The 24000-nt window shown below is 47.8% G+C and overlaps 1 protein-coding gene across 3 annotated transcripts in view; it reads right to left on the bottom strand.

The window, feature by feature from the left end:
* The window catches only part of LOC109867040 (contactin-1a), a 171464-nt gene that overhangs the window by 26009 nt on the left and 121455 nt on the right, over positions 1-24000 (bottom strand). For all 3 annotated transcript variants that reach the window (XR_004204888.1, XR_004204887.1, XM_031802106.1), the window contains 10 exons: positions 23683-23858; positions 23054-23149; positions 19755-19858; positions 17376-17478; positions 15098-15197; positions 9864-10045; positions 8640-8764; positions 7193-7310; positions 5579-5729; positions 3228-3355 (listed from right to left, as the gene is read on the bottom strand). Coding sequence is in view for 1 of the 3 variants with exons in the window: in XM_031802106.1 (XP_031657966.1) it covers positions 3228-3355; positions 5579-5729; positions 7193-7310; positions 8640-8764; positions 9864-10045; positions 15098-15197; positions 17376-17478; positions 19755-19858; positions 23054-23149; positions 23683-23858 (1283 nt within the window). In the remaining 2 variants the exon portion in view is untranslated. The remainder of the gene's footprint in view (positions 1-3227; positions 3356-5578; positions 5730-7192; positions 7311-8639; positions 8765-9863; positions 10046-15097; positions 15198-17375; positions 17479-19754; positions 19859-23053; positions 23150-23682; positions 23859-24000) is intronic.

A 24000-nucleotide genomic window follows, 5' to 3' on the forward strand; every position in this document is an offset into this window, starting at 1 on the left:
CCTGCCGCCCCTACACTCTAACCACTAGGCTACCCTGCCGTCCCTACACTCTAACCACTAGGCTACCTGCCGTCCCTACACTCTAACCACTAGTCTACCCTGCCGCCCCTTCACTCTAACCACTAGTCTACCCTGCCGTCCCTACACTCTAACCACTAGTCTACCCTGCCACCCCTACACTCTAACCACTAGGCTACCTGCCGTCCCTACACTCTAACCACTAGGCTACCCTGCCGCCCCTACACTCTAACCACTAGGCTACCCTGCCGTCCCTACACTCTAACCACTAGGCTACCCTGCCGTCCCTACACTCTAACCACTAGTCTACCCTGCCGTCCCTACACTCTAACCACTAGTCTACCCTGCCGCCCCTACACTCTAACCACTAGTCTACCCTGCCGTCCCTACACTCTAACCACTAGTCTACCCTGCCGTCCCTACACTCTAACCACTAGTCTACCCTGCCGCCCCTACACTCTAACCACTAGTCTACCCTGCCGTCCCTACACTCTAACCACTAGTCTACCCTGCCGCCCCTACACTCTAACCACTAGGCTACCTGCCGTCCCTACACTCTAACCACTAGGCTACCCTGCCACCCCTACACTCTAACCACTAGGCTACCCTGCCGTCCCTACACTCTAACCACTAGGCTACCCTGCCATCCCTACACTCTAACCACTAAGCTACCCTGCCGTCCCTACACTCTAACCACTAGGCTACCTGCCGTCCCTACACTCTAACCACTAGTCTACCCTGCCGCCTCTACACTCTAACCACTAGTCTACCCTGCCGTCCCTACACTCTAACCACTAGGCTACCCTGCCGCCCCTACACTCAAACCACTAGTCTACCCTGCCACCCCTACACTCTAACCACTAGGCTACCCTGCCGCCCCTACACTCTAACCACTAGGCTACCCTGCCATCCCTACACTCTAACCACTAGGCTACCCTGCCGCCCCTACACTCTAACCACTAGGCTACCCTGCCGCCCCTACACTCTAACCACTAGTCTACCCTGCCGTCCCTACACTCTAACCACTAGGCTACCCTGCCGTCCCTACACTCTAACCACTAGGCTACCTGCCGTCCCTACACTCTAACCACTAGTCTACCCTGCCGTCCCTACACTCTAACCACTAGTCTACCCTGCCGCCCCTACACTCTAACCACTAGTCTACCCTGCCGTCCCTATACTCTAACCACTAGTCTACCCTGCCGTCCCTACACTCTAACCACTAGTCTACCCTGCCACCCCTACACTCTAACCACTAGTCTACCCTGCCGTCCCTACGCTCTAACCACTAGTCTACCCTGCCGCCCCTACACTCTAACCACTAGGCTACCTGCCGTCCCTACACTCTAACCACTAGGCTACCCTGCCGCCCCTACACTCTAACCACTAGGCTACCCTGCCGTCCCTACACTCTAACCACTAGGCTACCCTGCCATCCCTACACTCTAACCACTAAGCTACCCTGCCGTCCCTACACTCTAACCACTAGGCTACCTGCCGTCCCTACACTCTAACCACTAGTCTACCCTGCCGTCCCTACACTCTAACCACTAGGCTACCCTGCCGCCCCTACACTCTAACCACTAGGCTACCTGCCGTCCCTACACTCTAACCACTAGGCTACCTGCCGTCCCTACACTCTAACCACTAGTCTACCTGCCGTCCCTACACTCTAACCACTAGTCTACCCTGCCGTCCCTACACTCAAACCACTAGTCTACCCTGCCACCCCGATTAGAAGAACAATGTGCAAAAATCAGCATTTAATGTACCGTGATAAAGAATTCTCCACTAATACCAGCCTGGTCTTTCAGACCTAAAACGCAGGGAAATATTTGTTGTTTGTATAGCGTGAGAACAGTGGAGGCTACTGAGGGATGAACGGCTCATAATAATGGCCGGAACGGAGTAAATGGAATGGCATCAAACACCTGGAGACCATGTGTTTGGTGTATTTGATACCATTCCACTCCAGTCATTAGGGTGCCACCAACATCCTATGAGTGAGAGAGTCTGTGTAAGAATGCACTGATGTGAACAAGAGGTGGAGCAGTGGGCAGTGGCAGTGATCATATCTGACCAGTAGGGGGGGTTGAAGGGTAAGGTATTGATCACAACAGGGGCTCTGTCCACAGTTCATTTAGTTCAAAATTGTACATCCTATAAAAAAAAAACCTTGTCAGATCTCATCTGAGGTGTTGGCTATGAGGGGTGAGTAATAGAGTGATAGCATGTATCACTACTGGCTCCCTGAGACCCCGCCCCCTGAAGCCCAGCCCCCTGAGACCCCGCCCCCTGAGACCAAGCCCCCTGAGACCAAGCCCCTTGAGACCCCGCCCCCTGAAGCCCAGCCCCCTGAGACCCCGCCCCCTGAGACCAAGCCCCCTGAGACCAAGCCCCTTGAGACCCCGCCCCCTGAAGCCCAGCCCCTTGAGACCCCGCCCCCTGAGACCAAGCCCCCTGAGACCAAGCCCCTTGAGACCCCGCCCCCTGAAGCCCAGCCCCCTGAGACCCCGCCCCCTGAGACCAAGCCCCCTGAGACCAAGCCCCTTGAGACCCCGCCCCCTGAAGCCCAGCCCCTTGAGACCCCGCCCCCTGAGACCCTGCCCCCTAAGACCATGCCCCCCTAAGCCCCGCCCCTGAGACCCTGCCCCCTGAGACCCCTCCCCCTGGGACTCCATAACTCAGTCTCATAAGCCTGATGAAGGTCAGATAGGCGTTCTGTGTGCGAGCGATGGTAGTGATGATGGTGAAGTGGTGCTAGCCTCAAGGCGACTCAGTAACAATGTTTCCCAGTTTGAATCCCAGAGATGAACCAGCAGCTAGAGGGTTACTGGCTTCAATATGCCATGTGCTACCTACTGCCATTGTGCCCTTGAGCAAGGCCCTTAACCCTCATCACTGGTCCCCTGAGGTCCATAAACTCAGTCAGAGGAGGCTGGCGGGCTGGAGGTCAGATGGGTGTTTCTATGTGTGAATAATGAGTTTATGAGTCTGGTTCAGAGAAGGGCAGGGCAGCTGCCCTGCGGTGGGTCTGTGTGTGTTGTGTCCGTGTGTGTGTGTGTGTGTGTGTAGTGTCTGTGTCTGTGTGTGTTGTGTAGTGTCTGTGTGTGTGTGTGTGTGTGTGTGTGTGTGTGTGTGTGTGTGTGTGTGTGTGTGTGTGTGTGTGTGTGTGTGTGTGTGTGTGTGTGTGTGTGCATGCAGCTTGCCTGTGATAGAGAGGAAGCCTGTGCTGTTGGCCTTGCCCCGGTCGTTCTCAGCGAAGCAGGTGTAGCGCCCCTCGTCTGCCCTGGTCACATTCAGGATCTCTAGACTACCATCCTCCCAGATTAACATCCTGATGAAGGAAACAAAACATAATTGGCTGAGAGTGATGTGGATAGTTGGAGAGGGGGAGATGGATGAGAGTGATGTGGGTAGTTGGAGAGGGGGAGATGGATGAGAGTGATGTGGGTAGTTGGAGAAGGGGAGATGGATGAGAGTGATGTGGATAGTTGGAGAGGGGGAGATGGATGAGAGTGATGTGGGTAGTTGGAGAGGAGGAGATGGCTGAGAGTGATTTGGGTAGTTGGAGAAGGGGAGATGGATGAGAGTGATGTGGGTAGTTGGAGAAGGGGAGATGGATGAGAGTGATGTGGATAGTTGGAGAGGGGGAGATGGATGAGAGTGATGTGGGTAGTTGGAGAGGAGGAGATGGCTGAGAGTGATGTGGGTAGTTGGAGAAGGGGAGATGGATGAGAGTGATGTGGATAGTTGGAGAGGGGGAGATGGATGAGAGTGATGTGGGTAGTTGGAGAGGAGGAGATGGCTGAGAGTGATGTGGGTAGTTGGAGAGGGGGAGATGGCTGAGAGTGATGTGGGTAGTTGGAGAGGGGGAGATGGCTGAGAGTGATGTGGGTAGTTGGAGAGGGGGAGATGGCTGAGAGTGATGTGGGTAGTTGGAGAGGGGGAGATGGCTGAGAGTGATGTGATTAGTTGGAGAAGGGGAGATGGATGAGAGTGATGTGGGTAGTTGGAGAAGGGGAGATGGCTGAGAGTAATGTGGGTAGTTGGAGAAGGGGAGATGGCTGAGAGTGATTTGGGTAGTTGGAGAAGATGGCTGAGAGTAGTTTGGGTAGTTGCACAGGGGAGATGGCTGAGAGTGATGTGGGTGGGTAGTTGGAGAAGGGGAGATGTCTGAGAGTGATGTGGGTAGTTGGAGAAGGGGAGATGGCTGAGAGTGATGTGGGTAGTTGGAGAGGGGGAGATGGCTGAGAGTGATGTGGGTAGTTGGAGAGGGGGAGATGGCTGAGAGTGATGTGGGTAGTTGGAGAGGGGGAGATGGCTGAGAGTGATGTGGGTAGTTGGAGAGGGGGAGATGGCTGAGAGTGATGTGATTAGTTGGAGAAGGGGAGATGGATGAGAGTGATGTGGGTAGTTGGAGAAGGGGAGATGGCTGAGAGTAATGTGGGTAGTTGGAGAAGGGGAGATGGCTGAGAGTGATTTGGGTAGTTGGAGAAGATGGCTGAGAGTAGTTTGGGTAGTTGCACAGGGGAGATGGCTGAGAGTGATGTGGGTGGGTAGTTGGAGAAGGGGAGATGGCTGAGAGTGATGTGGGTAGTTGGAGAAGGGGAGATGGCTGAGAGTGATGTGGGTAGTTGGAGAAGGGGCGATGGCTGAGAGTGATGTGGGTAGTTGGAGAAGGGGAGATGGCTGAGAGTGATGTGGGTAGTTGGAGAAGGGGAGATGGCTGAGAGTGATGTGGGTAGTTGGAGAGGGGGAGATGGATGAGAGTGATGTGGGTAGTTGGAGAGGAGGAGATGGCTGAGAGTGATGTGGGTAGTTGGTGACGGGGAGATGGCTGAGAGTGATGTGGGTAGTTGGAGAAGGGGAGATGGCTGAGAGTAATGTGGGTAGTTGGAGAAGGGGAGATGGCTGAGAGTGATTTGGGTAGTTGGAGAAGATGGCTGAGAGTAGTTTGGGTAGTTGCACAGGGGAGATGGCTGAGAGTGATGTGGGTAGTTGGAGAAGGGGAGATGGCTGAGAGTGATATGGGTAGTTGGAGAAGGGGAGATGGTTGAGTGGTGGTTCTTAGTGACGGCAGATTATCCTTGTTTTGTGGTTGAGGAACGGAGGAGTGGAGGGGCTTACACAGCCAGACTCTCTCTGTCCTGTCTGATGAGCTTCAGACCAGGCTTAATGTCAGCTACTGACGAGGAGAAGTGTGAAGCAGAGCAGAGCACAGCCCTCACTGACAAAAACATTCATCCCCATTACCCTATTACCAAGCTAAAGTAGAGAAGTCAAACACACACACACACACACAAGTAATGGATTCTCAGAGACATTATACGCTACACTATAATGACCTAAATGTGTCTCATAAACGAATAGAAACCTTCCTACTTGAGTCTAATCAAGACAAAATGTCAACACATTATCTTAAAAACAAATACAAAACCTTTCCCCCAAAATATTTAGAGGAGTTCTGAGCACAGAGGAGAGGAGTTGTCAATGGCCTCCAGGAATAGTGAACGGGCCTCAGTAAATAAACACAGACCGATCCCAACCCGGTGCTGACCTGCTGGAGTTGAAGAGGAGTTCAGAGCCCTTGCTCCAGGACAAGGAGGCTTTGGGAGCAGCTTTAGGTCTACACTCTAGGACCACACGGCCATTCTTAGCCCCCAGGATCCTCCTCTTTACTGGGTTATGCTCAAACGTAGGGGCGCATGCTGGGGAGAGTCAGAAAGAGGATATTAATATTGAGCATGGGCGACTGAGAAAAATACATTTAAGGCCATGTGGCAAACAACAAATGCAGGCACAATTAAAAAAAATATATATATATATATATATATCTAAAAATATATAATTTATTCATCTGTTTATTTATGTCTTGAAAAATATATTAGACAGCATGTTGGGACACTACATGACCAAAAGTATGTGGACATACTTCGAACATCTCATTCCAAAATCATGGGCATTAATATGGAGTTGGTCCCCCTTTTGCTGCTATAACAGCCTCCGCTCTTCTGGGAAGGCTTTCCACTAGATGTAGGAACATTGCTGCTATAATAGCCTCCACTCTTCTGGGAAGGCTTTCCACTAGATGTTGGAACATTGCTGCGGGGACTGATGTTGGGCGATTAGGCCTGGCTTGCAGACGGCGTTCCAATTCATCCCATTTCGATGGGGTTGAGTTTAGGGCTTTGTGAAGGCCAGTCAAGACCATTACCGATCCTCCACCAAACTTTACAGTTGGCACTATGCATTGGGGCAGGTTCTCCTGGCATCCACCAAACCCAGATTCATCACTCCAGAGAACGCGTTTCCACTGCTCCAGAGTCCAATGGCGGCAAGCTTTACACCACTCCATCCGACGCTTGGTATTGCACATGGTGATCTTAGGCTTGTATGAGGCTGCTCGGCCATGGAAACCCATTTCATGAAGCTCCCAACAAACAAGTTCTTGTGCTGCTGTTGCTTCCAGAGGCAGCTTGGAACTTGGTAGTGAGTGTTGCACCGAGGACAGACGATTTTTAGGTGCCACGCACTTCAGCACTCGGCGGTCCTGTTCTGTGAGCTTGTATGGCCTACCACTTCGCGACTGAGCCGTTTTTGCTCCTTGACGTTTCCACTTCATAATAACAGCACTTACAGTTGACCAGCTCTAGCAGGGCAGAAATTTGACGAACTGACTTGTTGGAAAGGTGGCATCCTATGACGGTGCCACATTGAAAGTCACTGAGCTCTTTAGTAAGGCCATTCTATTGCCAATGTTTGTCTATGGAGATTGCATGGCTGTGTGTTCCATTTTATACACCTGTCAGCAACAGGTGTGGCAGAAATAGCCGAATCCACTAATTTGAAGGGAGATCCACATACTTTTGTATACATAGTGTATACAATATAGTATGTATAGTGTACGGTATGTGTGTGAGTACTTAGGTTCATGCTTCATTACCATAATTAGAAACAGTTTGGGATCAAGTCACCGCTGAAAAGGGCGAGCTGTCAGTTTACTGGAATATGTTGTTTGCTTGATTGTTCTTCAACATGTATAACACAAAGTCAATTAGTCTAGTGTAGGGACCTTTCATCTTTGGCCAATCACAATCCGTCTGAAGGCTTTAACACATGCAACACTGCATTGGACGCAGCCACGCATAATCAGACAGACTATTTAACTCACCAATCACACGCAGCTCTGCGTCAGCATAGATGACTCCATGCCGATTCTCCGCTCTACACTGGTACATCCCAGAGTCCTCAAACGTCAGTCCTCTGAACTTCAGATCATGCTTATCGTACTGTGGAAACAGAATAAATAAATATGAAACAATTATAATACGCATTTCAAAATTACAATAACATATTTTTTTCATTGGTATTACTACATTTTATAATAGGGCATGTTGATGTCTCAATGACAATAAGTGTAATGTTGACCATGTTGAAATTAAAACATCAAAATAACTTTGAAATGTAGGAATACTAAATGCATTCAAAATGTAATTAACTAGCATCCCTCAGCATTTCAATGGGTTTATCTGACTTGATGAAAACATAATTAATACATAATGAAGTATCAAGTTACATTGACATCAAAGTCCTCCCTCCCACTCTGTGCTGCCTGCCTGCCTGCCTGCCTGCCTGCCTGCCTTCTCTCCTGGGTCTCTTTCAGGAGGAGGGTTGGTGTGACAGTTACTATGGCAGTGAGTTATGCAACCTCTGGGCTGGCACACTCAGAAAATACAAGAGGTACTTCTCCTCTCCTCTCCCTCTCCTCTCCCTCTCCTTCTCTGACATTCTCTGAGAAACAACAAGAGCTACCTTCTACTGAGTCTTAACACTGTGCCCTGTGTTCAGACAATTCAGACTCTGAGGAGTACCCCTGTCACAACTGTGCCACCCTGATGCTGGCTGCTGACCTTGGTAGAGAGGGTAGTGCTTTTCTATCTAAGGGACCTGGCTTTTCACACTACTGAGCCGAACCGAGCCGAGCCAAACCAAGCTGGCCTGGTTATGCATTTATCATAGTTGCTGGAACACTATTGCCGGCTAACCCAAACCACACTTCATATAGTATTTTGTCAACATACAGTATTTTGTCTTCCTATAGTATTTTGTCTTCCTATAGTATTTTGTCAACATACAGTATTTTGTCAACATATAGTATTTTGTCAACATACAGTATTTTGTCTTCATATAGTATTTTGTCAACATATAGTATTTTGTCAACATATAGTATTTTGCTTTCATATAGTATTTTGTCAACATATAGTATTTTGTCAACATATAGTATTTTGTCAACATATAGTATTTTGCTTTCATATAGTATTTTCCAGTACGGTTCCAAAAGCTATGGTGGGTGCTTAACCATGCCAGCTCAGCACAGCTCTGCTCATCTCAGTCCAGCTCTGCTCAGCTCTGTTCAGCTCAGTCCAACTCTGCTTGTCTCTGTTCAGCTCAGCCCAACTCTGCTCTGGTCGGCTCTGTTCAGCTCAGCCCAGCTCTGCTTGTCTCTGTTCAGCTCAGCCTAACTCTGCTCTGCTCGGCTCTGTTCTGCTCAGCACAGCTCTGCTCAGCTATGTTCAGCTCAGCCCAGCAGTGTTAAAAGGATATGTGAAAGGACTTACCGGGTAGCCGTTCTTGAGCCAGTGGACGTGGGGCTTGGGCTTGCCGCTGGCCTCACAGGACATGGTGTAGTCACTGCTGATGTCCCGCTCTGTACTGCTGATGGACTCTGTCCACTCTGGGAAGGCTGGAATGGAGATGAGGAAAGGAGACTGTACAGTACGTGTACGAGGCCTGAGTCCTAATTTGAGATCACGTGTACGAGGCCTGAGTCCTAACTTGAGATCACGTGTACGAGGTCTGAGTCCTAACTTGAGATCACGTGTACGAGGCCTGAGTCCTAACTTGAGATCACGTGTACGAGGCCTGAGTCCTAACTTGAGATCACGTGTACGAGGCCTGAGCCCTAATTTGAGATCACGTGTACGAGGCCTGAGTCCTAACTTGAGATCACGTGTACGAGGCCTGAGTCCTAATTTGAGATCACGTGTACGAGGCCTGAGTCCTAACTTGAGATCACGTGTACAAGGCCTGAGTCCTAACTTGAGATCACGTGTACGAGGCCTGAGTCCTAACTTGAGATCACGTGTACGAGGCCTGAGTCCTAACTTGAGATCACGTGTACGAGGCCTGAGTCCTAACTGGAGATCACGTGTACGAGGCCTGAGTCCTAACTTGAGATCACGTGTACGAGGCCTGAGTCCTAACTTGAGATCACGTGTACGAGGCCTGAGTCCTAACTGGAGATCAGCGCACAACATCAATGCATGATTCATGTGAAAATCTGAGTTAAGAGTGAATGACTCAAATTAGGACTAAGCCCTGAGAGAAGAGGTGTTGAATAATAACAATTTGCAAGTCAATGACTTGCAACTACAAAGCTGGGGAGTATATACTGTATTATAAACTGGGTGGTTCGTTTCATTGTGCTTAAGAACAGCCTTTAGCAGTGGCATATTGACCATAAACCACACCTCCTCGGGCCTTATTGCTTCATTATAAATTCGATCCCCGAATGCTGATTGGCTGAAAGCCATTGTATATCGAACTGTATACTACAGGTATAACAAAACATTTATTTTTACTGCTCAAATTACGCTGGTAACCAGTTTATAATAGCAATAAGGCACCTCAGGGGGTTGCCAATATACCACGTCTAAGGGCTGTATCCAGGCACTCCGAGTTGCGTTGTGCCTAAGAACAGCCCTTAGCCATGGTATTTTGTCAATATACCACAACCCCTCTGGCCTTATTGCTTAATTAGTAGACTAGAGACAGGGCCCTACCTTCTACAGAGACCCGAGCCCGGTGCCAGTCCTTCCCTTTGGAGTTGAGGGCCTCACACTCGTACGTCCCCTCGTCCTCATACTGCACGTGGTACAGTTGGAGGTGGGCCCCTGCCATGCTGACTTCGTGATTGGCCGGCAGCTCTCCGTCCATCTTCCTCCAGCGGATCTGTGGGATGGGGCTGTGGAGAGGTGAGGAGTTAAGACATACAGTATACTGTACCTTGCAAAAGTATTCATTCCCTTTAGCTTTTTTCCTATTTTCTTGCATTACAACCTGTAATTTAAATAGATTTTTAATTGGATTTCATGTAATGGACATACACAAAATAGTTCAAATTGGTGAAGGTACTCTGGTCAGATGAGACTAGAATGTAGCTTTTTTGCCATCAAGGAAACGCTATGCCTGACGCAAACCCAACATCTTTCATCACCCCGAGAATACCATCCCCACAGTGAAGCATGGTGGTGGCAGCATCATGCTGTAGGGATGTATTTCATCTGCAGGGACTGGTAGACTGGTTAGAGCTGAAGGAATGATGGATGGAGCTAAATACAGGGAAATTCTTAAGGGAAACCTGTTTCAGTCTTCTAGAGATTTGAGACTGGGACGGAGGTTCACCTTCCAGCAGGACAATGACCCCAAGCATACTGCTGAAGCAACACTCGAGTGGTTGAGGTTGAACATTTAAATGTATTGGAATGACCTAGTCAAAGCCCAGATCTCAATTCAATTGAAAATATGTGGTATGACTTAAAGATTGCTGTACACCAGCAGAACCCATCCAACTTGAAGGAGCTGGAGCAGTTTTGTCTTGAAGAATGGGCAATAATCTCAGTGACTAGATACATACCCCAAGAGACTTGCAGCTGTAATTGCTGCAAAATGTGTCTCTACAAAGTATTGACTTTGGGGGGGGTGAATAGTTATACACGCTCAAGTTTTCCATTTTTTGTCTTATTTCTTGTTTGTTTCGCAAAAAATGTTTTTTAGCATCTTCAAAGTGGTAGGCATGTTGTGTTAATCAAATGATACAAACCCCCCCCAAAAAAATCTATTTTAATTCCAAGTTGTAAGGCAACAAAATAGGAAAAATGCCAAGGGGGTGAATACTTTCGCAAGACACTGTAAACACATAGCTTTGTCATGTGAATATTTACACACAGTGCATTACAATAAACCACGTCATACTCTAGGTCTGAGCAAGGATCAAATAAAATAAAATAAAATGTTATTTGTCACATGCTCCGAATATGCTTATTACAAGCCCTTATCAACAATGCAGTTTAAGAAATAGAGTTCAGAAAATATTTACTAAATAAACGAAAGTACATGTAGGTAGTTGTAAAGGCACTATGCATAGATAATAAACAGCGAGTAGCAGCAGTGCAAAATCAAAGGGAGGGCGGGGGGTGTCAATGTAAATAGTTCTGGTGGCCATTTGATTAGTTGTTCAGCAGTCTTATGGCTTGGGGGTAGAAGCTGTTAAGGAGCTGTTTTAGTACCTAGACTTGGTGCTCCGGTACCGCTTGCTGTGCGGTAGCAGAGGGAACAGTCTATGACTTGGGGGACTGGAGACTTTGACCATTTTTTGGGGCTTTCCTCTGACACCGCTTAATATATAGAGTATCAGTCAGAAGTTTGGACACACCTACTCATTCCAGGGTTTTCTTCTATTTTCTACATGAAATAACCCATATTGTCACGCCTTGGTCTTAGGTTTTTGTGTTTTCGTTATATATTTTGGTCAGGCCAGGGTGTGACAGGGGTTTACGTGTTGTATTTCGTATTGGGGTTTGTTGTATTTGGGATCGCGGCTGATTAGGGGTGTTGTATAGGCTTGGCTGCCTGAGGCGGTTCTCAATCAGCAGTCAGGTGCTTCTCGTTGCCTCTGATTGGGAACCGTATTTAGGTAGCCTGAGTTTCGCTTTGTCTTTCGTGGGTGATTGTTTCTGTCTCTGTGTAGTGTTCACCAGATAGGCTGTAATTAGGTTTCACGTTCCGTTTGTTGTTTTTGCATTTATTAGTTATTTCATGTATCGTCACCATTTCCTCATTAAAGATCATGATTAACCACCACGCTGCATTTCGGTCCGACTCTCTTTCGACAAACGAAGAACGCCGTTACAGAATCACCCACCACACACGGACCGAGCGGCGTGGTTACAGGCAGCGACAGCAGGAGCAGCGAAAGGAGGACGTTATGGACAGCAATGGCATGGATTATACGACGTTGGAGGAAATCGACAGGTGGGCGGCCGACCCAGAGAGAGTGCAGGAGCCCGCATGGGATTCGCTGGAACAGTGCGAAGAAGGCTATAGGCGAATGGAGTTGGAGAAACAGACACGGCGGCGCAGAGCAAAACCCGAGAGTCACCCCAAAAAATGTATTGGGGGGGGGCTCAGAGGGAGAGTGGCTGAGTCAGGAGATGGACCTGAGCCAACTCTCCTTGTTTATCGTGAGGAGCCAAGGAGGAGACCAGAACCAGAGCCGGTGTTAGAGGTGAGCGAAGCAGAGACTGTGAAGGAGTTAATGGGGAAAGTGGAGTGGAGAGTAATGAGGGAGTTGCTAGCTTGGTGCTATAGATATCATATTCGTCCGACGGATCGTGTCGGGGATTTGATGGCACCTGAGTTAGCGCTCCATACTCGTCCTGAGGTGCGTGTTAGTCGGCTGGTGAAGTTGGTGCCAGCCTCACGCACCAGGCCTCCTGTGCACATCCCTAGCCTTGCACATCCTGTGCCACGTCCACACACCAGTCCTCCGGTAGCAGCTCCCCGCACCAGGCTTCCTGTGCGTGTCCTCGCTCCAGTATCACCAGTGCCCGCAGCACGCATCAGGCCTACAGTGCGCCTCGCCTCTCCTGCTCTGTCGGAGTCTCCCGCCTGTTCAGCACAGCCAGCGTTTTCCTCCTCTCCTGCGCTGCCGGAGCCTCCAGCCTGCATGGAGCAGTCAGAGCTGTCAGTCTGCATGAAGCAGCCAGAGATGTCATTCTGCAAGGAGCTGTCAGTCTGCAAGGAGCTGCCAGTCTGCAAGGAGCTGCCAGTCTGCAGGGAGCTGCCAGTCTGCAAGGAGCTGCCAGTCTGCAAGGAGCTGCCAGTCTGCAAGGAGCTGTCAGCCTGCATGGAGCTGTCAGTCTGCAAGGAGCTGCCAGTCTGCAAGGAGCTATCAGCCTGCAAGGAGCTATCAGTCTGCAAGGAGCTGCCAGTCTGCAAGGAGCTGTCAGCCTGCATGGAGCAGTTAGAGCTGTCAGTCTGCATGAAGCAGCCAGAGCTGTCAGTCTGCAAGGAGCTGCCAGTCTGCAAGGAGCTGTCAGTCTGCAAGGAGCTGTCAGTCTGCAAGGAGCTGTCAGCCTGCATGGAGCAGTCAGAGCTGTCAGTCTGCAAGGAGCTGCCAGTCTGCAGGGAGCTGTCAGTCTGCAAGGAGCTGTCAGCCTGCATGGAGCAGTCAGAGCTGTCAGTCTGCATGAAGCAGCCAGAGATGTCAGTCTGCAAGGAGCTGCCAGTCTGCAAGGAGCTGCCAGTCTGCAAGGAGCTGCCAGTCTGCAAGGAGCTGTCAGTCTGCAAGGAGCTGCCAGTCTGCAGGGAGCTGCCAGTCTGCAGGGAGCTGTCAGTCTGCAAGGAGCTGTCAGTCTGCAAGGGGCTGTCAGTCTGCAAGGAGCTGCCAGTCTGCAAGGAGCTGCCAGTCTGCAAGGAGCTGTCAGTCTGCAAGGAGCTGTCAGCCTGCATGGAGCAGTCAGAGCTGTCAGTCTGCAAGGAGCTGCCAGTCTGCAGGGAGCTGTCAGTCTGCAAGGAGCTGTCAGTCTGCAGGGAGCTGCCAGTCTGCAGGGTGCTGTCAGCCTGCATGGAGCAGTCAGAGCTGTCAGTCTGCATGAAGCAGCCAGAGCTGCCAGTCTGCAAGGAGCTGTCAGCCTGCATGGAGCAGTCAGAGCTGTCAGTCTGCATAGAGCAGCTAGATCCGCCAGTCAGCCATGATCTTCTAGATCTGCCAGTCAACCAGATTCTTCCAGATCAGCCTGTCAACCAGAATCTTCCAGATCTGCTAGTCAACCAGATTCTTTTGAGGATCTGGGGACCCATGACAAATCTTTTCAGTCTCCTGAGGGGGAAAAGATGTTGTCATAATCTCTACACGACTGTCTTGGTGTGTTTGGACCTGTTGGTGATGTAGACACCAAGGAACTTGAAATTCTCAACCCGCTCCACTCCAGCCTCGATGTGGATGGGGGAATGTTCGGCCCTCCTTTCCCTGTAATCCACGATAATCTTCTTTGTCTTGCTCACATTGAGGGAGAGGTTGTTGTTCTGCCACACACAGCCAGGTCTCTAACCTCCTCCTTATAGGCTGTCTTATCATGGTTGGTGATCAGGCCTACCACTGTTGTGTCATCAGCAAATGTAATGATGGTGTTGGAGTCGTGCTTGGCAGTCGTGGGTGAACAGGGAGTACAGGAGGGGACTAAGCACGCAACCCTGAGGGGCCCCTGTGTTGAGGATCAGTGTGGCAGATGTGTTGTTACCCACCCTTACTACCTGGAGGTAGCCCGTCAGGAAGTCCAGGATCTAGTCGCAGAGAGATATTTAGTCCCAGGATCCTTAGCTTAGTGATGAGCTTTGTGTTGAAGGCTGAGCCGTAGTCAATGAACAACATTCTCACATAGGCGTTCCTTTTGTCCAGGTGGGAAAGGGCAGTGTGAAGTGCGATTGAGATTGCGTCATCTGTGGATCTGTTGGGGCGGTATGCGAATTGGAGTGGGTCTAGGGTTTCCGGGATGATGGTGTTGATGTCAGCCTTGACCAGCCTTTCAAAGCACTTCATGACTACCGACGTGAGTGCTACGGAGCGGTAGTCATTTAGCCAGGTTACCTTCCCTTTCTTGGGGGCACAGGGACTATGGTGATCTGCTTGAAACATGTGGGTATTACAGACTCGGTCAAGGAAAGATTGAAAATAACAGTGAAGACATTTGGTCCGCGCATGCTCTGAGTACACGTCATGGTAATCCATCTGGCCCCCGCGGCCAATTGATTGTTGACCTGTTTAAAGGTCTTGCTCACATTGGCTACGGAGAGCATAAAAGGCATTTAGCTCGCCTGGTAGACTCACGTCACTGGGCAGCTCGCGGCTGAGTTTCCCTTTGTAGTCTGTAATAGTTTGCATACACAATATCATTGATTTTCTGTCTACTTCAAAATGTAGTTCTAACAATGCACTGGTTATATCGAGACTTACTTTCCCAGGGCGAAGCATTCCAGTGTGATGTTCTGGCCCACCAGTGCAAAGGTGTCTGGGAACTTGACTTTGATATCAGCAGGGTACTTCCTTATTGGGCCTGATTGGTGGAGAAACAGGAAATAGAAACAAGTGGACGTGAGTCACCTGTTTATTCATAGCACAAATTAGACCAGCAGCAATACATTAGTTCACTCTGTGTGGTGACAAGGTGATGCATTTGGTTGGAGGCACTTCATTGTAAATGGGTGTCTCCGGTAGGATAGGTTAGATGCGTTGCATATATATATATATATATATATATATATATATATATCTCACTCACACACACACACACACACACACACACACACACACACACACACACACACACACACACACACACACACACACACACACACACACACACACACACACACACACACACACACACACACACACACACACACACACACACACACACACACACACACACACACACACACACACAATGCTTCCAGCTCAGTTTGCCCTTCCTGATGAGTTGTAACAGTGCAGTGCTAGATATGGGCCACGACACAGCCAGAGGCCCCTATTATAGTGTGGTGATGTAGACATGGTAAAACATATGCATGACAGAGCATAGAGCTCCTGAAGTGTTGTTGAGTAAATTACTGTTCTCAACTACAACACAACATGCTAGACTGATCCCTATACTGTTTGTGCTCTATCCAACTCCTTGGGTAATTCCCATACCTAACATCACATGACCTCCAGGTGAGCTCCAGGTGAGCTCTAGGTGAACTCTAGGATTCTCTTAATCTTTTTCTCTTGTCAAGATTTTTCCATATTCAGACAAACATACAACAAAAGGATCTCTCTCTCCCCACACTTCAGCTGTGGTCTCCGACTAACCCTACCTCTCTTATCCCTGAGATTCATTCTCACTTCAGCTGTGGTCTCTGTCTCCAGAGATGGAGTCCGCCCGACTAACCCTACCTCTCTTATCCCTGAGATTCATTCTCACTTCAGCTGTGGTCTCTGTCTCCAGAGATGGAGTCCGCCCGACTAACCCTACCTCTCTTATCCCTGAGATTCATTCTCACTTCAGCTGTGGTCTCTGTCTCCAGAGATGGAGTCCGCCTGACTAACCCTACCTCTCTTATCCCTGAGATTCATTCTCACTTCAGCTGTGGTCTCTGTCTCCAGAGATGGAGTCCGCCCGACTAACCCTACCTCTCTTATCCCTGAGATTCATTCTCTCTTCAGCTGTGGTCTCTGTCTCCAGAGATGGAGTCCGCCCGACTAACCCTACCTCTCTTATCCCTGAGATTCATTCTCACTTCAGCTGTGGTCTCTGTCTCCAGAGATGGAGTCCGCCCGACTAACCCTACCTCTCTTATCCCTGAGATTCATTCTCACTTCAGCTGTGGTCTCTGTCTCCAGAGATGGAGTCCGCCCGACTAACCCTACCTCTCTTATCCCTGAGATTCATTCTCACTTCAGCTGTGGTCTCTGTCTCCAGAGATGGAGTCCGCCCGACTAACCCTACCTCTCTTATCCCTGAGATTCATTCTCACTTCAGCTGTGGTCTCTGTCTCCAGAGATGGAGTCCGCCCGACTAACCCTACCTCTCTTATCCCTGAGATTCATTCTCTCTTCAGCTGTGGTCTCTGTCTCCAGAGATGGAGTCCGCCCGACTAACCCTACCTCTCTTATCCCTGAGATTCATTCTCACTTCAGCTGTGGTCTCTGTCTCCAGAGATGGAGTCCGCCCGACTAACCCTACCTCTCTTATCCCTGAGATTCATTCTCACTTCAGCTGTGGTCTCTGTCTCCAGAGATGGAGTCCGCCCGACTAACCCTACCTCTCTTATCCCTGAGATTCATTCTCACTTCAGCTGTGGTCTCTGTCTCCAGAGATGGAGTCCGCCCGACTAACCCTACCTCTCTTATCCCTGAGATTCATTCTCTCTTAGGTTCATGTGTGGTTCTCTGGTCTTAAGATGGACCAACTCTTTGGACCAACTCTGTCCTAAGCAAAACGAAGCAAACTACAGACAGTAGGTAATTGTGTGACGACTAAAACTTAGATAGTGATCAAGGTGATTGTATAAGTTGTAGAGTGATGCTGAATAATGGGAGGACTATCTTTACTGATTCCTATTTTTTAATAGGTAACAAAACCAGCTTCTAATGTTCAGCCAGGGGGACAAAAGGTATGTGCAGACTGGTGGATGTTGTGGTATTCATTACGCTACAGGTTTCTATCTCAACGTAGAGGAAAACAGAAACTAACGTTCAGCCAGGGGGACGAGGGGAATGAACTTGCTGAAGACGCTCTTGGCGATGGAGGCACTGGAGACGAAGCAGGAGTAGTTTCCGCTGTCAGACGAGTCCACCTGGTGACAGACATCAACAATTCATGAAAAACACAACGAATGCACTATATAGGGCAGTGGTTCCCAAACGTTGTTATAGTCCCGTACCCCTTCAAACATTCAACCTCCAGCTGCGTACCCCTCTAGCACCAGTGTCAGCAGTACCCCCTCTAGCACCAGGGTCAGCCCACTCTCAAATGTTGATTTTTGCCATCATTGTAAGCCTGCCACACACACATACTATACAATACATGTATTAATTTCAGTTTTTGTCACAACCCGGCTCATGGGAAGTGACAAAGAGCTCTAGTAGGACCAGGACAGAAATAATAATATAATAATAAATCAATAATTTTGCTCTTTATTTAGCCATCTTACATATAAAACCGTATTTGTTCATAAAGAATTGTGAATAACTCACTACAGGTTAATGAGAAGAGTGTGCTTGAAAGGATGCACATAACTCTGCGGTGTTGGGTCTGTGCCTGTATTTAGTTTTCATGCTGGTGAGGGCCAGGAATCCACTCTCACATAGGTACGTGGTTGCAAAGGGCATCAGTGTCTTCACAGCATGATTTTCCAAGGCAAGAAACTGAGCGCAGCCCAATCCAGAAATCTGCCAGTGGCTTCTGATTAAATTCAATTTTCACAGAACCTTTTGTTGCAACTTCCATGAGTCTCTCTTGTTCAGATATTGGTAAGTGGACTGGAGGCAGGGCATGAGAGGGATATCGAATCGTCCATTTCGGGAAAGTACCTGCGTAATTGCGCACCCAGCTCGCTCAGGTGCTTCGCTATATCACATTTGACATTGTCTGTAAGCTTGAGTTAATTTGCACACAAAAAATCATACAATGATGGAAAGACCTGTCTGTTGTCCTTGTTAATGCAGACAGAGAAGTGCTCCAACTTCTTAATCATAGCCTCAATTTTGTCCCGCACATTGAATATAGTTGCGGAGAGTCCCTGTAATCCTAGATTCAGATTTTTGGGGGGAGAAAAAAACATCACCCAGATAGGCCAGTTGTGTGAGAAATTCGTCATAATGCAAGCGGTCAGACTAGTGAAAATTATGGTCAGTAAAGAAAACTGACGTGTCAATACTTTGCCCCTTGATAACCACCGCGCTTCTGTATGTTGTAAAAGCGTTACATGGTAGCTTCCCATATCATTGCATAATGCAGAAAATACACGAGAGTTCAAGGCCCTTGCTTTAACAAAGTTAACCCCAGATTATCATATTAATCCCTCGTTCCATGTGTTTCTCCTCAGGCCAGTGGTGGCTGGTACACTCCAGGAAGCTGAGATGTGCTCCCCCCTCTGGACATCGAGGGGGCCCCGGCGTATGCTGTTCGAGCTATCCTGGACTCAAGGCGTCGGGCGAAGGGCCTTCAGTACCTCGTGGAATGGGAGAGGTGCGGTCCGGAGGAGAGATGCTGGGTGCCGGTGGAGGACGTCTTGGACCCTTCATGGCTGCGGGAGTTCCATCGTCTCATCCGGATCGCCCTGTGCCTCGTCCTTCGGGTCGTCCCCGAGGTCAGTGTTGGCACGCTGCTGGAGCCGCCGTCAAGGGGGGGGGGTACTGTCACGACTTCGGAAGTCGGTCCCTCTCCTTGTTCGGGCGACGATCGGAGATCGACGTCACAGGCCTTCTAGCCACCGCCAATCCACTTCTCATTTTCAATTTGTTTTGTCTTTGTTTTACACACCTGATTTCAATCCCACAATTATTGTTTCATTATTTAACCCTCTGTTCCCCCAAGGTTTTTTGGGGGGGTGATTGTTTGTTGTATTTTCAGTCTGTCATGGTGTGCGTGTATTTGTTACTTTGTATATTGAACATTTTGAGTAAAGGTACGTTGATTACTCATATCTGCTGTCCTGCGCCTGACTCTCTACCCCAGCCACACATAGGACCCATTACACTTTAATCTCGCTCAAAAACTCCTGTGGCTTATTTTTCAAATTGTCATGTTTCGTTTCTAAGTGTCTGCGCAAGAGTGAAGGTTTCCCGCGAGAAAGTATTGGTTAATGTGATTGGATGTTAATTATTTGACTAGGCTACCTGTATTTGACATTGTGTTGTTTTTTCACTGAACACTAGATTTTATCAAATTTTTTACTTAATTTTTTTGCAGTGAAACGAGACTACTCAGGCGAGAAAAGAACCTCGCCCAAATGTATAACCCGGTTGGAAAATATAAATGTACTGTTTGAAAATGACCCACGACATTGCAGATAGGGGATAGGATGTGATTTGGGACACAACCAAAGACAAGACAAGTTAGAAGTTTTACCTTAGAGATGAAGAGGTTCCCTGTAGTCTGAGAGATGAAGCGACGTTTATCCAGAGGGATGAAGACGGGGAACTCATTCAGAATCCAGCGGAATGACAGCTCGTCTACAGAGACAACATATACAACCCTCAACCTATCAGTCATGGAGGAACAGGGTAGTGAGTCAATATGAGGTGGAGTCAGGAGGAAGGCTGAGGAGCTGTGGCTCTTTCACCGGTTTCACACCATCCTGACCACGGATATTAGCCTATAGTACACATCATTCTAACCATAGCATATATATTTTCCTTTCCACCAACTACGGTGGCTACATAACCAGGCCATCAGTACAGCTGTGTTTGGCTGAGGTTGACTCAGAACAGTAGTATGTAAAGGTTATTAGACCTCTCTCTCTCTGTCTCTGTCTCTGTCTCTGTCTCTGTCTCTGTCTGTCTCTGTCTCTCTGTCTCTCTCTCTCTCTCTCCCTCTCTCTCTCTCTCTCTCTCTCTCTCTCTGTCTCTCTGTCTCTCTCTCTCTTTCTCTCTTTCTCTCATTCTCTCTCTTTCTCTCTCTCTCTCTCTCTTTCTCTCATTCTCTCTCTTTCTCTCTCTCTCTCTCACTCTCTCTCTCTTTCTTCCTCTCTCTCTCAACCATTTGATGCTCTAATATCTAACTGTCGTCATGATGCTGTGAAAGGAGCTGAAATGGACAAATCTCACTCAGGAACTGGAATTCTGTACCCGCGGAGGCAGCTGAAAGACGTTACCATGGTTTCACAGATTGGTTTGGCTGGATGAATTTGCATAACATGAATATGAATATCTGCTGTAGAGTATTCTGGTGGAGCTCCCGTTTGATACCAAATAGGTTTGTTTAACAATGATCAAAGAGGAATAATTAGACAGTTCCAAAGGAGACCCAAATATGGCTAAGACACGACTCAGAGAGGAAAACCTGAACGGATCAGTGTAAAGTACCATTGACGAAAAATACAGAGCGACACTATAAAGAGACAAAAAACAATATGCAATACAATATGATGTGTCAGAGGCAGCGTTAGAGCCTATATCATTGAGGAGTATTACAGCCATGTACCAGAAGGGGGCACACTTTCACTGATTTTCACTGCTATGACTATCTGGGATGATGGCCCGAGTCTTAACATACTGTTAGGTTTGGATATGATACTACCATAGAGACACATGTAATAGATGCAATGCTACAGACCATAACATTCCTACAGACACAAGAATCACTGCAGATTATTTTTTTAAACAGACCGTGGAAAAGATAAGCACAGAAAATGATTTCAGACCCCACCCATGTACTCGACTCTGAGTATTCTCCTCCCGTCAGACACTATAGGGTCCCTCCTCCCCTCAGACTCTGTAGGATCCCTCCTCCCCTCAGACTCTACAGGGTCCCACCTCTCCTCAGACAGACACTATAGGATCCCTCCTCCCCTCAGACACTATAGGGTCCCTCCTCTCCTCAGACAGACACTATAGGATCCCTCCTCCCCTCAGACAGACACTATAGGGTCCCCTAAACAGGATTAACTTCTTATGGCTGCAGTGGCAGTATTGAGTAGCTTGGATGAAAGGTGCCCAGAGGTGCCCAGAGTAAACGGCCTGCTCCTCAGTCCCAGTTGCTAATATATGCATATTATTAGTAGTATTGGATAGGAAACACTCTGAAGTTTCTAAAATGGTAAAAGTTTCTGAATGATGTCTGTGAGTATAACAGAACTCATATGGCTCAGGCAAAAACCTGAGAAGAAATCCAAATAGGAAGTGGGAAATCTGAGGTTGGTCGGTTTTCAACCCAGCCCCATATCCAATGGGATATGGATGAAGTTGCACTTCCTAGGGCTTCCACTAGATGTCAACCGACTTTAGGCACTTGAATGAGGCTTCTACTGTGTTGTTCGGCGGAATGGGAGCTGAATGAGCCAGGTGTCTGGCAGAGCAATTCACATGATAGCGACCTGCGTTCCATTGCTTCTCTACAGACAAAGGAATTATCCGGTTGGAACGTTATTGAAGATTTATGATAAAAACATCCTAAAGATTGATTCTATACTTAGTTTGAAATGTTTCTAAGGTCTGTAATATAACTTTTTGAAGTTTTTGTCTGACAAGCTTTTTGATTTGTGTACCTAAGCCCTACAAAAGTAGCTACTTGGACATAAATAATGGACATTATCGAACAAATCAAACATTTATTGTGGAACTAGGATTCCTGGAAGTGCATTCTGATGAAGGTAAGGGAATATTTATAATGTTATTTCTGATTTCTGTTGACTCCAACATGGCGGATAAAACACTTTTTTTTCTGAGCGCCGTCTCAGATTATTGCATGGTTTGCTTTTTCCGTAAGGTTTGTTTGAAATCTGACACAGCGGTTGCATTAAGGAGAGGTATATCTATAATTCCATGTGTATAACTTGTATTTTCATCTACATTTATGATGAGTATTTCTGTTGAATTGATGTGGCTATGCAAAATCACTGGATGTTTTTGGAACTAGTGAATGTAACGCCAATGTAAAATCTGATTTTATTTATATAAATATGAACTTTATCAAACAAAACATACATGTATTGTGTAACATGAAGTCCTATGAGTGTCATCTGATGAAGATCATCAAAGGTTAGTGATTAATTGTATCTCTATTTGTGCTTTTTGTGACTCCTATCTTTGGCTGGAAAAATGGCTGTGTTTTTCTGTGAGTTGGTGGTGACCTAACATAATCGTTTGTGGTGCTTTCGCTGTAAAGCCTATTTGAAATCGAACACTGTGGTGGGATTAACAACAAGATTACCTTGAAAACGGTATAAGATACATGTATGTTTGAGGAATTTGAATTATGAGATTTCTGTTGTTTTGAATTTGGCGCCCTGCACTTTCACTGGCTGTTGTCATATCGATCCCGTTAATGGGATTGCAGCCCTAAGAGGTTTTAAGCACTCCTTCATTCCCATGTCCATCAAATGTGCAATATGTATTATCTAAAAGACTATATTAAAAGTGCGCAATGTGTATGATGGGTTACGTGCAATGTGTGTATTATGTTGAATGTGTAATGTATCGTTTGAATCTTCCCCTCAGGACACTAAAGTTCATCCTACACTATACCCAGCCATGTCTCACACATCTTCAGACTTCAGTTGAGATGTGTTGAGACACTTTGAGACATGACATAGATACTATTCAAGACATCGTAAGATACATTTGACACAATCTGTGTCTAGCATTAGCATTAGCCATAACAATGACCTAGCATCATATAATTAGCCATTAGCTTAGCCTAGCACTTACCTGGGTAGTGTGGGGGAGGAGCGCAGAGCAGCACTGCCCCCTGGCCCTCCTTCACATACACCGCCTCTCTCTCCTCAGAGGAGAAGAAGTCCAGGTCTTGGAGACAGAGAGGAGGGACAGAGAGAGGGCGGGGGGAAATAGAGAAGGCGAGGGAGAGAGTGACGTGGGAGAGTGGGGAGAGAAACACAGAGAGAGTTCAGATTCATTAACAAGCCTGGATAATCCACTGTCACACTCTCCCTCGCCTCATTTATGTAAGAACACTGATCCTCAAAATACTCTTAAACCCTGTAACCTCTCTCTCAAAACCACTTCAAAACCAGGACCTGTGTTTAACTAGTTGGCAGGCTTGAAATTTGCAACTGTCATCTTTCAAAGTGATCTTACTATCGATTCAGCAGAAGTGATTCCATGTCATGCTCTACAAAGTTTGACCATTCAAATTCCATTTCCACAGCTGTTATGATGTGCCACTGCTGCCTCTCAATCACAGCTCCACTCACATAGGCATGACAGCTTAGCCTAGCCTAAGGGGCAGCTCTAAAAAAAAGTTATTTCATCCTTCCTGCCAATGATAATGTGTTACGTAACAATGGGGACGGGGATCCCATCCAATCCACTCCACTCACATCCAAACTGGACAGCGGCTTCTCTGCTGACCACAGTGCCGTAGTCGTTGGTGGCCTTACAGGTGTACTTCCCAACGTGTTTGTTCTTGATGGGGTTAGAGATGACCAGGTTGCCTCCCACCAAAGTGTAGTGGTTGTCTTCATCCTGGTCTATATTCCTGCTGTTTAATCTCCACCTGAGGAGAGAGGAGGGGACACGAACATGTGCTCTTGAGCCAAAAGAGGTTCCCTAAACTCTTTTTAAACTTTTACTTCGCTACATTCCTAAAGAAAATGATGTACTTTTTACTCGATTCATTTTCACTGACACCCAAATGT

The sequence above is a fragment of the Oncorhynchus kisutch genome, linkage group LG22, assembly GCF_002021735.2.
Source record: "Oncorhynchus kisutch isolate 150728-3 linkage group LG22, Okis_V2, whole genome shotgun sequence".
NCBI classification, from domain to species: domain Eukaryota; kingdom Metazoa; phylum Chordata; class Actinopteri; order Salmoniformes; family Salmonidae; genus Oncorhynchus; species Oncorhynchus kisutch.